Source organism: Melospiza melodia, chromosome 1 (genome assembly GCF_035770615.1).
Source record: "Melospiza melodia melodia isolate bMelMel2 chromosome 1, bMelMel2.pri, whole genome shotgun sequence".
Lineage (NCBI taxonomy): Eukaryota > Metazoa > Chordata > Aves > Passeriformes > Passerellidae > Melospiza > Melospiza melodia.
Genome location: NC_086194.1, coordinates 99,882,591 through 99,899,861, shown reverse-complemented (window position 1 = coordinate 99,899,861; position 17,271 = coordinate 99,882,591). Strand labels below are relative to the sequence as shown.

Sequence of the window (17,271 nt, the reverse complement as noted above, 5' to 3'; positions counted from 1 at the left end):
TGTCTGTATTCCTGTGTATTGCTAGTGAAGCATAATCAAAATACTTAGTGAAGAATTTCTAGATTTCTCTTCAAAAGTATGATGGAACATCATATGAGCAGTCAATAGCAAGAGATTTAGTATTTCCCAGAGAGAGACCAGAAGGAATATTAATAAAGCTTTGGAAAGAAGGGTGGAGTTTGATTTCATACCAGAAATATATTTGCATCTTTACCTTCTTGTCAGCTGTCTCAGAGAATACCTGTACTTAAGCATCTGATGCATAGGGTTTTGTATCATGGTCAAAAATTGTAGTGAATTGATGGGCTTAAGCTGAGCAAAGAAGAAATGTTCTGACTTGCAGTTCAACAACTTAATTTCCCTCTTGCTGTGTTACAGCTCTCTTTCCAACAAATACTTCAGTGAAGCAGCAGCCATAAGATTGGTCTATCACTTACATAATGAAGGTTTCCTCTAGGTGCTCATTGCAAGACTAGTAATGAGCATTATGCTCATTATCTGCTTTTGAGCAGAGCTACAAGCAGCTGTAACAATCCATTGCATTTCCTCATCTAGGCTTGTGCTGACTCTCCTTTAGGGGAGGTAATGAGAGGAAGAGAATTTGGGTGATAAAAGTACATCCATTCTGCTTTGAAAAGACAACATCAGTAACATTAACAATCCTCCCTTGTGAAAGCTGGTTTTCCTCACAGAGAATAGTTAAGTATGCTTGCTAAACCACTTAACTAAATTTTTGTTTCCTTGCATTTGGACATGGGACTGGACCCCTCCAGTCAATCTTCTTGAGTGAGTGGTTACAAAAAGATGCCAACTTACACATTATGTGGAGTACCTTGCCCTAAGAAGACTTTCATAGAGATCAGCTGTCCAGAGGCACTGTAGGAAATGCTGGGGACTTGATGAAAAGAAGAAATGTTTTTTTCAATAGAAAAATTATTAGAAGCTAATTAAATTTATGAATTTCCACCAGATAAGTTATTTGCCCCTAAATTTAGGCTTACATTTGAGTCTATAACTTAAAAAAGCAGTAATTATTGTTTTGTAGAAATTATTACAGATTTCCTTTCCTTCCTCTGCTTCGTGTCTAATTAAAGCAAGTAATAAGAATTCTGGTTTATTGCCTTTTAATTGCCTTTCAAAAGAAGTTTACTTTTTTTTTAACCTTTTTTTTCCCCTTTTGTTTCCTACATCCAAACCAGTTTTGGACAGCTCTCCCATGATCTTATCACATAATTTTTCTGTGGCAACTGAAGTAATATTAGATGGATGGGAGCTGGGGAATGACGTGAGAAATTGGAATTTAGATGACTTGGTAAACAAGGCAGTTCACAGCATCACCTTCCTCCTGAGACTTTATTGGGAAAATTCAAGGAAACAAAAACAATGGAATTTGCATGACAAAATGTAGCTTTTTGTATGTGCATGATAGGGGCTTGATCATGCCAAAAAAAATTCAGCAGCGCATATGTTATTCCTGAAGAGACTGTAATCAAGTTAACAAACATGGCCATGATTCTGTTTTCAGTATTCAGTGGTTTATTCCATATTCAGTGTATTTGAATTGCACACTGAGATAAAATGTCACATCTTCCATTAATTTATAGTTTTAAAATACTTTATAATAAACTCTCTACTGTATATACCATATATTTTATATGCTTTATAACTGTATATATAGTTTTAAAAATACACTATATCAAGGAGCTATCCTTCCCCTTTTAACTCAGTCTGTATTCAAAATTGATAGATTTGTTGAGCATTATCTTCCCCTTTCCTAATCCCTTAAAATGCTTCATCCTGAAAAGGCATCTCTGCAGCAGATAGGGATTATGGCTTCCAATAGCTCTCTGCTAGTCAACCTTGACAGTGAGTCTGTTTAAAAAAACCCCTTGTATTTCCAGTGTGACTGACCTTTATTAAAATCACATGTGCTCTCATTGTATTGCTCAGGTTACAGTCCCATCTGAAGAGAAAAAATATAAAACCAGTTCAGTTTCTAATCACTGTCATCTAAGTCTGCCCTTGGTAATGTGGGTATTGAGGTGGGATTGCACTGGGAGGAAGTTGTCTGTCATCACCTACAGTCATCTCATTTCACAGTGGGGAGGCTGAAAGCAGTGGCATGGCCACAAGGGCTCCAGTGTGTGCACCAAAAAGGTCAACATTTTATGATGCAAAGTAATGTTTGTGCAATGAATTTCTATCACTAATATCAATTAATTGGCAAAGGAGCAAACATCATTGTATAATGAATCTCTATCACCAATATAATTAATTGGATAAGGAGGAAACATAATTTTTTTTATCTATAGGAACTTTAGAGGACCCATTTTTATCACTGTTTTAGCAATTCCCTCTTGGCTCCCAATTCCCTAAATGTCTTTCTCAGTGTGTTTTTTGAGGGCTACAACAGTATAACATTTGGAAAGAGAAAATGACCAAAGTTACTGTAATAGCCCCAAAGCTAAACAGTGTGAGTATATTATTATTATTGAGCTTATGGCAGAGTTCCTAACTTGAGATTGATGTGTTTGTACAGCTGTTGCTAAAGCTGTGGCTCCAAACAATTGCTAGTTGTTCTAATGAGCTCTTCTGCTTTGAATCAAGGGGATGGGGGAAAAGAAAAAAAAGACTGTTAAAATTGCTGTTGGATTATTATGTGTATTTAGGTTAATGTGTTACTGCTGTAGGTGAACAGGAAACAAGTATTTTTTCGGTACAAGTAGTCTAATAACTTAGGGGTTTAAAACAAATGAAATTTGATAAAGACATTATTTCTTTAAGTTCATTTGTTTTTGTAACTTAATACTAACACTGTGTACCGTCTCTTTATAAACTTTACTAGTACACGTGAAGGTATGCTTAGCAATTGTTAATAGTATCTACCCTTTGTGTTTTAAAGTGTTTTTAAAGTTTTAAAGTGACTCATCATATATTCTGTCAGTTTTACTAGAGAATTTTTGGAGGTTTTCTCATGTGTTGGAATTTTTTAAGGCATTTCAAGAGAGAATAAAATGCATCTACTTTCATTTTCTAGATGTCACATATTCGTAAATACATTGCAGAGTACATTATTGTCCGAATTTTTTTTCAAACTTCTGGACAAAAGGAAAAAATACTTTTCGCTCAACATTTATGCAGATTTTGTGTGGAATTAGTTTTGCCTTTGTAGTTGTGGGACTTGTTTATATTGACTGCGTGAAGTGGTGGAAGCTAATTTCCTCCCTGTCTCTGTGTACATTCTCAATTTCAGTAGTACAGCAGAATTGTGTCTCGCTATTTCCTTTGGAGATCAGACTTGCTAAAACTTGCTTTTGCAATATCTTAGCAGTATACAACCTTTTTCTTGAAGTAGTGGGGGCTGTTTTAAAATCTGTGTAGGATAAATTCCTTCCATTGGGATGCCCTGCATTGCTGAGCTTTTGCACAGGAAAGCATGGCATGTGTTGCTTTAAATAACATCTGAGATCATGATTCTTCCTCATGCAATTTCTGCAGACTTGCTTCTCTCCCTCCCTTCCTCTACAGCTTTCTCTGCTTTCAGCAGAGCTGAGGGTTTGCTGAATGCATCCTTCTCCACTCCCTTTTGGTTGGCTGTTCTATTATCTGTTTTGATATGGGCATTTTTGTTTCATGTCTGTTCATAATCTTCCTCTTCTGGACTGATGCACAAGGCATATCAGATGAGCTGCTCTGCTGCTTCAGAGCTGTATTTGTAGGACTGGAGTTTATTTTTATCCATTTATGAGCAAAAATTTACTTTACAGCAAAAATTAGAGTAGCAGATGATAAAACCCCTACAGCTCAGTAACAGATGAGCAGAATTAATTGTGCAGTTGCCCCAATTAAGATCTGAAACTGCTCATCATGAATCTTGTCAGGAGTGGTTCCCATTCGTAGTGTGTGACATACAGCTCTCTGCCATGAGCAGAGCTGCAGCTTTGCTGCTGGCATCCCTTGGCATGGCTCCTGGGAGGTGGGTTCCACGTGGCAAGCACAAGGCTGATGGATTGTCAGCAGCCAGCTAAACTCTGTCTATTGTCTTAAGCACCAATGCTGCCTAAGAGGCCCAGGCCCAAAGTTTCTGTTTCCCTTTTTTTCCATTCTTTGCCTCAGATGTCATTTCTCTGTGCTGGGTGGCTGCTTGTTTCTGTCACAGGCAGGGAGTGCTGTGCCATGGAGCAGTTGGAAGGGAGCGAGTGCTGCCAGCTCCCGCTGCTTCAGTAGCTGCCTTGTGCCCTCCACAGCTCCCTGTGCTGAGATCTTCAGCTCTCCAGCAGCAGCAGCAGTGCTGGGGAGCAGGGGGAGCAGCTGTACACAGCTCCTTCAGCTCAGGGTGCTGAGGGGGCAGCAGCCCTGGGCCTGGAGCATTCCTGTGCATCCATTCTTCTGGAGAGAGGAGTGATTTGGCCTTGCCTTCATCAGTTCTACTTTGGTCATCCTGTAATAGCTAGATGTATACCTGATACTGGCATTTAGCTCAAATAGCTAGATGCCAGTATCAGGTATACAGCCAGTTTAAAATATTTGTTTCTCTGTTGTAAAGCTCAAAAATGCTATGCTTTGGAAAAGAGTAATGTAGTAGAGTCTTTGTGAAACTTTGATGAATTTGATCTTACAAGGTACCGTATTTAAAGCAAAATAGGGAAAATGCATTGGTGCTGTGGAAAACCTGCTTGCTAATATAGAAAAGCAGTATTTCTCTCATTTTCTTTTACTATTTACTCTGAAGAACTTAATCAACTGTTTAATGAAAGAAGGGTGTCACCTTAATTTTCTTACATTACATGGTATGTGTCAGCCCCTATGAGGGAGTTATTAATATGTAACTTACATCTGTCACTGAAAATCTTGCCTATTGTAGGTCTGCAGAGCAAATAATCTTCTGTGCTCCTTCACACTGATGTAAAATGATGTCCTATAAGGGGAGGCACAGGTGAAGTGTGACAGATAAGTAACTGGATGATGGCCCCAGATAGCCTGAGGGAACTTGCTGGAGGTTGTGCACAAAAAGGAGAAACCTTTGCCTCAGAATTAGAAAATGTTTCTGTTCATTATCTCTTACATAAAAGCATGCAAGTGCCTGTGCAGTTAGTGTTTAAGGGAAATGCACACTCCCTTCCATTGGGAGACAATCATATTAAAATAATCAGGCCACTTGCTTTGATCTGTAAAGAGGATGGCTCAGTACACAGGCATAGAGTGAGAACTTGACTGAGAAACACTGCTAAATTACATAAATCTGTCCTTGGCGTGTCCTGCCAGGCACATGGATGTAGCTGTCTTTAAATCTGAACAAACAGGTGGCCAAAAGAATAGAGTTGAAATCCAGACACTGCCTATTAAAATATAAGCTGCATAGAGGGAAGCTGAGATTTAATCTATTAAAAGCTTGTGGTTTTCACAAACTGTGAAACTAAACTTCAGCAGTCTGTCTTAATACTTCCTACTTGTGACACAAAATGTATTTCTCTCCAGAAATAGGAGAGAATAGCAAGTTACTGCAAAGAATGAAAGGTCCCACAAAGTCCACTCTCCCTGTAGTGCTGCCTTGTGCTTGTAGCAGTATACAAGATGTAGATTTGAGGTTTTATTTCCCTGTAGTCTGAATTCCACGAAGCACAAACAGAACTACTTTTGTTAACCTGGGAGGGTTTTTTCTGGCACACTATCGTGCCTTCTTCCTGTTTAAAAACCCCAGAAAACAACAACACAAGTGGGGGATGCAAAGTTGTCTGGCAGTTCTAAGAGGAGGTTTTTTCCCATCTGAATTTTGAGGGTGTTTAGCTCACAGATAGGAGTTGTATTTGCAGCTCTCTCTGTCTACACTCTGTAATGCATGTGAAACTAGTTAAAAGCTTGAATATAAAACCTTGGAAAACCTTGGTTTACAAAAACTTTAAATTTATGGAGTAGAAAGGCAGGAGAAGGTATTAAGAAAAAAAATAAGAACATGACAATAGTATAAGTGTGTTAAACCTCTGAGGCATACGCCACTAATTTTTAAATTCAAATGAAGAGTATATTCTTTTTGCTTTTACTCAGGGGTTTTTGTGATTCTTTTCTCTAGAGCAGTTGCAAGTATGTCTGTTGAATGACTTTTCTCAATATTAGACCTTTGGAAGTCATTAAGCTGACAGTCTTAGGGGCAGTGTTGGGGTTTGTTTTTTTTTTAATTGCTTGCTGGGCAGTTTAGTATCTCATTAAGAGAAGCTGAAGACTATCTAGCCTCAAGCTTAGAATTCCAGTCTATTTGATGTCAAGATAATCAGCCCTTGATGACGTGGAAGACTTAATTATTGCATTCATGTAAATCAAAGTGCTCTGGACTAGTGCCTGTATCAGTCAAAATCAATATAGATAATTTATTAATCAGGGAACATGTGCTAAGGAGTTGAACTCTTTGTCTATTCATATACTTAAAAGATTACTAACTGGTATTTCAGCATAACTTGACATAAATGACAAGAAAGGTTTGTTGACCAGAAGTGAAGGCTCTGTTCTACTCCAGACACAAATATGATTGAGGGATTGTCTTCTATGTATTGAGTACTAGCTTTCTGCATTTTGTGATTTTTTTTTAAATTATTTTTTAAAGAAACTAGTTTTATGCAAGTTTCACCTACCTTGCAGGTGAAGTCTGTGCTTCCCAAAGGGCATGGTGGAAATGCCCTATTTGCAAGGCTGATAATGCTTTAGCTGCATTGGCTTTAAATAGTAACTGCTGTTATGAGAGCTTTTTTAAAAGTTGAAATACATCTAATGCTTTTTGATGTACATTCCAGTACTGGTTTGCAAAAAATAGTTTTTTTTATCCTTTCAGCAAGGATATTTTTAAGAGGATTCCCAGCAGGAGAGAAGTGGAATTCCCGACCCATACAAAATTATCTGAATGGTCTTGGCAGATTGGTAACCTCTTATTCAAAAGCACTTTCCAGGCAGAAACTGCACGTGTACATGACTAAAATAATCCTTGCACTCTTTTTTCTCCATGCCTTCCTCATCTCATGTAATAACAAGTGATCACTGTGTATGCAGGCATCTTTTTATGAACTTTTGTCATTAGATGCTTGTCAACTCCACCTTGCATATTAAACCTTCAAGTGCATCACTGTAGATTTTTGCTCTCTGTGTTTTGTACCAACAAACAGCCATTTTCCCCAAACACTCATAATGTACCTGCAGCAGATCTTATTGATCAGCTGTTTGGTTGGTTGAATGAGTTTTTGTTCCCTAAAGTCCATGGTGTATGGCAGATCTTCAGTGTCAGAATGACATGCCAGTCAGGGTTACCAAGTTTGCTTTGCTCCACTTTTCAGTCTTTGCTCATCACTGTTTCAGAGTTCAGAGTCTGTGAAATGTTCTTATTTTTTATTTTGGAACATTTTGTGTTTAGAGGTGCAGAGCATTGAGCAGATTTAGGTTGATTCTGTAGGTAAAGGAGCCACGGGTTCCATAGCCCCTTGCAGTAAAACTCAAAAAAACAGCAATATGGAAATAGTTAATATGAAGCAGAGTCTTTCAAGTCATCAACTAGCTTAACATGGCTGATTTATTTTTTAGGGAAAAAAGCAGTCTATTAATCACAGATGTGCATGTTTCTAGTGTTAAAAAAGCTGGGACTAGAATGAGAATTCCCATTTCCCTTCCCATTTCAAAAATTTGCCTGTTTGTTGGAGGTAACTTTATCTTCTAGTTTGAGGGGGTCAGAACCCATGCTGCCTGCCCTTTAGCTTCAAAAATATATTTATGGACTCTGAGTGAACCCTCTGACCTCGCTACCAGAGCAACATATGTGGTTTTTACTTTCAGGGAATGGCAGTTAAATGCCTTCTTTTCTTATTGTGGCTATGAATTATAAAACAAAGCCCATCCATTAGGGCTTTACTTTATTGAACTTTATTGAATTGCAAAACTTTCTCTACTTGAGTGGTTTTATTAAATTCAATGGTTTCTTGTTGGGTTGGTGTTGCTGTGTGTGATCACTATAAGTGTGTTGGGTTTTTCTTCTCTCCAAGATGTCCATCTGTTTCATTTATCTTTTTTCTAAAAGGGAGTCTGATTCTCACTAGAAACTTTACTGTACTTGAAACACATTTGGGGTTAGCATACCCCCAAATTTATTCCATCTGTTTTGGTTTTAAAATTCCATGTTGTTCTCGGTTCAATTTTGAATACTCCTTTTTTCCTCTTAGTGTGTCTTAGAGATAAAATATTCTTGAGCAACGCCAGAAAAACAATTTTCTATGAGGTCACAAAGGAAACAAAGCTGATTTAGTGTAAACAATCCCAAGCATGGTAATCAAACCAAATCTGTATGCCTAATTATATAGATAGAAGTAGTTTATAGTGATGGGACAGGGAGAAATTAGACACTCCCATGGGGCTCTTCTCACAGTGAAGGTGAAAGGTCTTTCTGTGCTCTTGAAAATGCTTGTACTGGATATTGATATTCCCTAATGCTTCGATCTGGCAATGCCTCTACTTGGATACATCAACATGGGCACCCAGGTTTTGTACATGACTGTGCTTTAGTATTGTTACTGGGGTCCTGAGGAAACAGATGGGAGTGAGTAAGTGGAAAATCTGGATGCTTGTTGGCTGGGATGAGATGGGAAAATAGATGGTATAGAGTCTCACTGGGAAAACACTGACATGGAATATTTCTAGCGGGTGTTAACTCAGCTATGAGGTTTTAGAGATGTTTCCTGCAAATTTAAGGAAGGGCAAAAAGTCATATCTGATCTTTTAAGAGACCGAGTGGGCTGGTATTCTTTTCAGGTTAACACAGATGACTTTAAATCTCCATTTTTAATGCTCTATTTAGTAAAATTTGATCTTTGGGCTGATGCTTTTATAGCAATGAACTATTTTTATTTATTTTAAAAAGAGATATTATCAATGCATACAGGTATCTTAAGGGTGGATTTCAGGAAGGTGAGTCCAGGCTCTTTTTGGTGTCCAGTGACAGGGCAGGGGGCAATGGGCTCAAACTGAAACATAGAAAGATCAATGTGAATGTGACAAAGAGCTGCTTTACTTTGGGGCTGGCAGAGCACTGACACGGTTTGCTCTGAAAGGTTGTGGAGTCTCCTTCTCAGGAGATCCTTAAAACCTGTCTGGATGCAACCCTATAGACCCTGCAGTGGGCAGGGATTTTCCTTCTCTGAGAGATTTCAGGCTTTAAAGAGCAAAGTGGAACAGTGCTATCGTTTCAGTGTACTACTTACATGATGTCCACTTTTGTGATTCCCTGAAGCCCTAATAATACTTCAGTAAGGATTTCATATTAAGTCATGCAGAGAGGAAGATAAGAAGCTGTTACATGCTGCATGCCAAATGAAAACTAATGTTGTGTAGGAGGATATGGCTGAAGTATGTGCTGCAGAACATGTCTGGTTTACATTGTTTTGTCTCTTAGATCCTCTCTGCTTGAGCACAGTCTACTTATTTCTCTGTGCTCTTTTCCCTTCTGCTGCCCACAAACTCTTGGCTGACTTGGGTTAAGAGTTTGGAGTGGTACAGCAGAAGTACAGTCAGACAAAAATAGTTGCCTTCCACAGTTTCAGGGCCTCTGTCCTGCACTGCTTGGTTTTACAAGAAATTCAGTATTTGCTAAGTGTAGCTTGTCAAAAGGATGTGTGAAAATCTGAGGAGGTGGAACACACTTTATAAAAAGAAGGGGTTTATTGACTGGAAGCATGTTACATGCTTACGAATAGGCACATTTATGTAAAAGTCAATTGTGTGCAATCAGTTACGGCACCACCATGCTGCCTTTTTGTTAGAAAGAAATAATTGCAAAGGAAAGAAATGCAACAGATATAAAAATACAAAACAGTACATGGTGGACTTCTGCAAAGGCTATATTTTTTCTTCTTATGTAAACGAGTGAATGTTCTCTATTTTATTTGCGCGGAAGGAACCTTGTATGAACTGTTATTGAGAGGAAAACTATATACAAATGAAAGAAAAATTTGGCTGAGTAGTTATAACATCTTCAAGCTTGATGTTTTGGAAACAAGGCATTTAGTTTGTTAACTTTAAGAAATCTTAGTCTTTAAGAAACTTACCAAATACACCACCATGGTTTTCTCATCTTATGTAGTCCGCTAGCAGAGTAGCAGAAGGTTATTTATTGAAATACCCATCAGCTGATTTTGCTGTGATTTCTGAAACAAGGCATCTGATAATAATTAAAAATGCATGATGCAGTAAAGAAAAGTTTGGTGAAAGAGCAGTCAAACTAAATTCTTACAGAGGTTTTATAGGAGATTGTTTGGATTCCTGTGGAGAGATTGCAGATGGTTGCGAGTTTTGTTTGGAATTTTTTTAATAAGCAGATCAGGGTTTTTTTAATAAAGTAAAAAATCTCTCATGATGTGGGTGCTGATGGCTAGGAGGCTTGCTTTTCTTGCATGTGTGCTGAGAACCCTTAAGCAGTAATCCCAGTGCCTTGAGGGATACTCAGATTGAAAGTTGAAAACCATTGTTATAGTTAATTAATTTCTTCCTTATGCTTTCCACTTCAGCAAGAAAATAATGTAGCAGTTCTTAGCACTGCTCTCCCAAGATTTAGAGACAAAGACATCTAGTGTTGCTTTGCATCTGCGTTTTTGCTGATACCCATCACTTAAAGCCTTGAAGCCAGGTTAATGGCGCCATATGAATTCTCCTTACCCATGTGCCCGACAGCTACAGCTGTTACTGGAGGATAATTCTGCAGGTGTGACTTGGTTTAAAGAGTTAGCAGCTAGCTTGTTAGACTGAAAGTATGCCTTATAAAGTCAGTTTATCTTCAGCTTTGTGGAAATATGATGAAAGTGGTGGTTAACAGCAATTAGTATGTGTGTGCTCATACAGTATAAGCTACAAATGTTCTTGGCATCCGAGCTGATGTATCCTAATGGTGACATGCCATGGGTTTTACTGGAACAGAGAAACATTTTCGTAAACAGCATGATAGATCACATTTTGGATTCCTAGGAGAGGGTGTCCTTTGTGAAACAGCTTAAACATGAAGGAAAAATAAAAAGTCCTATCTTTTTATATCCACATTTTATGTGTCTTTCCCCATCTCCATTCGAAACCATCATTTATACTTAGTGCTCCTTGGAAATGGAACAGCCTCACATATTTGTGTGTGGATCCAAGCATTTGGATGTTTATGATTAAGTGCATTACTATATCAATGTGACCATATTATTCCAGAGAATTCAAACTATTTCTGGTCAGACTGGCAATACACCTCTTAGGGAAAAGCTGCCAGAAGAGGTGACCTGAACATCTGTGTCAAGCTTCAAGAAGGAGCACAAGCACTGCATTGAACTCCCAGCAGTAGAAACATTCAACAAAACATTTTTTATGTCGTCCTTATGTAAACTATCTGCCTGCAAAAGTGCATACACAGGGAGGAAAAAACTCCCATATTTAATAACCTAGGATAGCCTTCCTAATACACAAGTGGTAGACAATATTTATAAGAGTGGTGCTACAAGAATGTTTCCAGGCCTCCACTTCACCCCCCCAGAAAAGTGTATTTTTAGGAAAAGAGAGTTGCTGGGGGGAACAACATTGTGCTGCATGGGAAGAAAAGAAATCTAGTCTCACACCAGCTAAGCAGTGGGTGTCCATCATAAGTATACAGTCCTGGTCAAGTGACAGGAACCTTGGTGGGAAAGTGTTTTTGACCTCATGCACATTAAACTATGGCTTGAGAAAAGTGTATCCTTTGTTCCATTACAGAACTTCAGGTGTGTCATGCTGAGAACTACTGCTGATCTTGAGATTTCAGCAAGTGGGCTTTTAAACATTGCTATGTGCCTTTTTAAGAAACAAACAAAATAAAGCCAAAACTCAGAGAGAATTTAAGCAAAAGACAAGCATTTAACTGTGTTCTGGTTTCTTCTTCCCTCTATCCCAAGGGTAGGGGAAATATATAAATAATGGAAGTAATTGGAGCATTTGTAATTAAATTTGGTGTTTGAAAAATGATTTGCTTATCTCATTGAGGCAATTATTACCCTTCATCTTTGCTCAAAGCAATAAACATTAAAAGATAAAACAAGCATATCTTCCCATAAAGTTACGTGACATATGGAAAGTATAATTCACTATCTAGTAAGTATCAGCAGTGGGAAGTAGGAATTATAGTTGAGGCAGGAACAACTTAATGAAGCTTGACTGTTCTAAACACATCAGTGGTGCTTATGCGTGGATGGCCATGAACACCTATAGCTGTGGTGTCATTAAAGGCCAGGTTACCTCAAAAAAATTCTCATTGATTTGTCCATAAATTCAATTCCATATCCATTATTACATACATCCATTTGCCTTGTTTCTCACTTCCTTCAGCTTTAAAGTGCTCCCCTTGTTCTTTTTTCCAGACTCCCTTTCGGTCTCCAGCAATGACGCCAGCCCTCCCGCTTCCGTAACGTCGCTTCAGCCGCACATGATCGGTGCCCAGAGCTCGCCGGGCCCCAAGCGCCCTGGCAACACCTTGAGGAAGTGGCTCACCAGTCCTGTGAGGCGCCTGAGCAGTGGGAAGGCAGATGGGCACGTCAAAAAGCTGGCCCACAAGCATAAGAAAAGCAGAGAGGTGCGGAAGAGCGCCGATGCAGGCTCTCAGAAGGACTCCGATGACAGCGCCGCGACCCCACAAGATGAAACTGTTGAAGAGGTGAGTGCTCGAGGCAGCTTCCCAAGACTTGTGTGTATGTTTTCCAGGGAAATAAATGTTGGCAGGTGCAGGTTGTCTCCTCACTTGACTGTCCAGCAGTCAGGAGCAAAGTGTTAGGTGCCCTGTGCTCATCCTGGATCCCTGTACTCTGCACCAGGGACAGTCTGTGCCCTGTGAGAGTGTTAGTGAAGCTCTGTGAAGCGCCTATAATTTAAAGAGAGAAACTGGAGAATAAAAAGTTGTCCTTTGGCTTTACTTTCTTACGCTAATTAGTACTCACCTTTACATGTGAGTAAAGGTGCTTCAAGGTCTGGGAATAACCAGGTAATCTTGTATTTCCTTTGCTTTTCTTGTTGAGGGATGAGAGAAGGTGTAGGGAAAGCTGCTTAACTGCTTAAAGCTCTAACTGCACCTTGCATAAGGGTCAGAGCACAGAAAAATTATTGGCTCTACGATGCAGGCCAGTGACCACTAGTCAAATAATATGCATGGCAGTTTTCATTGGAGAGAGGGAAGTTGTAAACTGTTCCAAATTTTACCACCAAGGATGTCTACTGAGGGCTTCCCTTCTTCCCACAAACATCTGCCTCTCCTTCCAAGTCTGGGGCTCTTGTATGAACAAAGCTGGCCTCCAATTAGGTGCAGACAGGAGCCAAATTCTCTGTTACAAACCCATGGTTCAGGCTGAAATGAATCTGATGTTATTGTTCCAAGGGCACAGCTGGGTGCATGTTATTCCCTTTTATTAGATTGACTCTGACTATTGGTTTTGGTACTTAACCATCCAGAAAAGTGGTCTCAGTTGCCCAATTTTTTATTTATTGCTGCTTTTTTTTTCTTCCTCCCAACATATTTTGCTACACTCTTGGAACACTAGTGAAGATCCACAGTAAGTGTAAGGAAAGGGAAGACAGAAGACTTGGCAGCATGATGAATTGAGAGATGTTGGTTAGGAATGAATACTGGCCTCTGACCTTGAATGTCAGGCTGTAGAAAGAGACCCTCTGTGCTGCAGTTGTAACATTGTTTTGGCAGTATCTGTTATTCTAAAGTTCTGTGACTGAGGGGAAAAATTTAAGGCCAGTGCCTTAAAGTCAGGAAAAAAAAGTAACCATCTATGCTGTCTTCCTGTAAAGGCAGATAAATTATTCTATGAGATCAGTACATTAAACTTTGGGTACTTGAAATCAGAGTTCCTTGTGAAGGACAGAAAGGATAATTGATTAAATATTTCATGTTGTAATAGAGTTTTTTATGTCCTCCAAAAGTCTTGCTGTGATACAGAGCAGAGCAAGATACATATTTCAGAGAGATACAGACTTCTCTTTGCAGAACTGAACTTGGAGAACAAATATGGCTTTCATAACACTTTCCTGTAGTAAATTTCAGCTGAATGTCTTTTTCTTAGTATTCATTTGCTTTTACCAGACGTTGAAAACTGTCTTTGGCATCTTCATTTTCCCCCTCTGTTAAGGAGTGTTTGAAGGAGCATCTTGACTTGTTGGGAGAGGGCTGAAACTACAGAATAGTCTTAGAATGAGCATGTGATAACAAGCTTCATGCTGCTGAGATAACAGAGCTTGAACATCTTGATGTTGTTTACAGAGGGGTCGGAACGAGGGGCTGAGCAGTGGCACTCTCTCCAAGTCATCCTCTTCAGGCATGCAGAGCTGCGGGGAGGAGGAAGGCGAAGAGGGAGCAGATGCTGTGCCACTGCCTCCTCCCATGGCAATCCAGCAGCACAGTCTGCTCCAGCCCGACTCACAGGATGACAAGGTAGGAGCAGGACTGGGGGAGGCTTCGCACGATGAGATAACCTCTGCTTGCACTAATCTTTCTTCTCTTCCAAAGGTCTCAAAAGTGTGTGTAATGCAGCTTCATGGTAGACAGAAGAAATCACTTTTGCCCTCTAGACAACTTTAAAAGGGTGTTCTATGATGAGAGCATGAATTAAATCCTTCTCTATTTTAAAAGTACAAGTGTAGAAATGTTTCTGCTAGCACTTTAAATGTGGAAATGAGCTGCTTTGTGTGCTCATAGGATGTTTACATCACTTTGGCTGATGCCATATTTAGTGATTAGAGTCTAATTGTTGTATAATCATACCTTTTCTTTTTCTTGGTTTTTGTTGGGTTTTTTTGGGGGGGCAGGGAGAGGGAAGATGGGGAGGCCTAAGAGAAAGGAATTACCAAATAAGTGTAATAATTGTCATGGTTTAACCCCAGCAGCAGCTAAACCCCACACACTGTGGGGCGAATCAGGCGCCGAATCAGGCAAATCCCTTGGGAGAATCAAAGGGAAAGAGTGAAAAAACTCTTGGGTAGTTTAATAGGTAAAGCAAAAGTCATGCACACAAGCAAGGCAGAGCAAGGAGTTCATTCGCCAGTTCCCATAGACAAGCAGGTGTTCAGCCAGCTCCTGGAGAGCAGGGCTCCATCACGTGTCGCCGTGGCTTGGGAAGATAAACGCCATTGTTCCAAATGTCCTCCCTTTCCTTTTTCTTCCCCCCAGCTTTATATGCTGAGGGTGATGCCATATGGTCTGGAATATCCCTGTGGTCAGTTGGAGTCAGCTGTCCTGACTCTGTCCCCTCCCAGCTCTTTGTGCCCCCCCATTCTCATTGCTGGTGGGGTGGGGTGAGAAATAAAAAAGGCGTTGGTGCTGTGTGAGCTCTGCTCAGCAATAGCTAAAACAACCCTGAGATATCAGCACTGCTTCCAGCACAAATCCAAAACATGGCCCCATACCAGCTACTGTGAAGAAATTTAACTCTGTTCCAGCCAAAACCGGCACATAATCCATCTGTTTTTCACAAACAAAGGCAATTAAAGTTGACGGTAAAAATTTCGCACCGGTAGTAAAACTTTGGATGTAGGTAGTAACTGCATGAAGCAAATCTTGATCTGTTTTTCTTTAATGTTATGATGATCATACATTGTGAGAGAGTTTATTTCAATTTTGAGCCGAGATCAGACATTTAAGGGACAAGTATCAGATCTGGAAATAGAGGGGTTTAAAATGGAAATAATTGGGACTTGTACAGCAAATATGTGCATTGTTTTCTTGCCATTTTGCTCCTTAAAATTTTTAATTTTGTAAAATTGTAATCTACAGCACTGAATATTGTTAGTGAATTCTGAGATTGCTTGTTGTCTGTTCTCAGTGGTGCCGATGTTATTCATAACTTTAGTGGATCTTATTTATTTTTTCTTTCTTTTTTTTTCCTTTTAAAAACACTGCCTTTCAGTGGGAATCTTACTCCTTCCTGAAGCTGTTGTTTGTAGGGTCAAAATTCTTATAATGTGCATGTATTCAATTCCTACATGCTTTCTGATTTGACAAAGTATAACATACAAGTTGAACAGTTAATATATTGGGAAATATTCCTGAAACAAAACAAGCAAAAATAGGCAGCCTTCAAAGCTGAGAGAATGTTATCTTGCTAGAACAATCTCAGTTTTAGATTTAGAAATAAGATGAAAATAATGTTGGTGAAAATATGTTTAAGCTCTTGCTGATGAGCTGCCATATTTGCCTGTTCCTTCAGTGACAGAAAACAACTGATATACAAATATTATAACAAGTTTTCCACAGAAAAATTAATTTGGTTATAGACTTCTTTACATAGCAAGAACACTTACGTGAAGGGATATGTTTGTAAGCTAATGTCTGCTTAGTTGTATATTTCTGGTTCAAAGTCAGACCTGTACTACAGTAGAGAAAGACTCTAAGTACCTTTCCATCTCCAATTTTATTTTCACTGCTGTTGTGGTTTAAAGCCAGCCAGCGCCAAGTACCACCCAGCTGTTTGCATGCTCCCCTGCCAGTGGGATCAGGGAGAGAATGGGTCAAGTAAAGACAGAAAACATGTGGATTGAGGTTAAGCAAAAGCCATGCACACAAGCAAAGTTAAACAAGGAATTAATTCACTGCTTCCCATGGTCAGGCAGGTGTTCAACAATTGCCAGGGGAGCAGGCCCCCATCAGGTGTAACAGTGACTTGGGAAGACAAATGGCATCATTCCAAATGTCCCCTCCTTCCTTCCACTTTATACACTGAGCATGGTGTCACATAGTCTGGAATATCCCTTTGCTCAGTTTGGGTCACCTGTCCTGGTAAGACCCCTTGGTGTCTCCTCCCAAGCAGCCCCAGCTTCCTCACCAGCAGGACAGTACAAAAAAGCAGAAAAGGCCTTGGCTCTGTGTGAGCCCTGCTCAGCAATAACAAAAACATCTCCATGTTATCAACACTTTTTTTAGCACAAATCCAAAATGCTGCGCCATACCAGCCGCTGTGAAGAAAATTAGGTGTACCCCAGCCAAAACCAGCACAACTTGTTAAAAGGTTAACATGCACCCACATCAGTAAATGCATGTTGGGGCAGTTTTTAAAGTAGGTGAAACTACATTTAGAGAGACTTCAGAGAAGTTAAAACTTGATAAAGTTAAAATTATATCATAATTATTAATATAAAATTATACCAAAAATTATTACCATAATTTTTCAAAGCATGTAAATAGGGATTCTTCTGCAATATGTTGTTATTATGCAATATTTACCCTTCATGGTGGGAGGCAAAAGGTCCCCTCAT

General features: G+C 39.4%; 1 protein-coding gene across 2 annotated transcripts in view; it reads left to right on the top strand.

Moving 5' to 3' along the window:
• Window positions 1-17,271, top strand: part of TRIO (trio Rho guanine nucleotide exchange factor) — a 245,030-nt gene that overhangs the window by 197,032 nt on the left and 30,727 nt on the right. For both annotated transcript variants that reach the window (XM_063162709.1, XM_063162720.1), the window contains exons 35-36: window positions 12,387-12,679; window positions 14,285-14,455. In XM_063162709.1, the coding sequence (XP_063018779.1) occupies window positions 12,387-12,679; window positions 14,285-14,455 (464 nt within the window). The remainder of the gene's footprint in view (window positions 1-12,386; window positions 12,680-14,284; window positions 14,456-17,271) is intronic.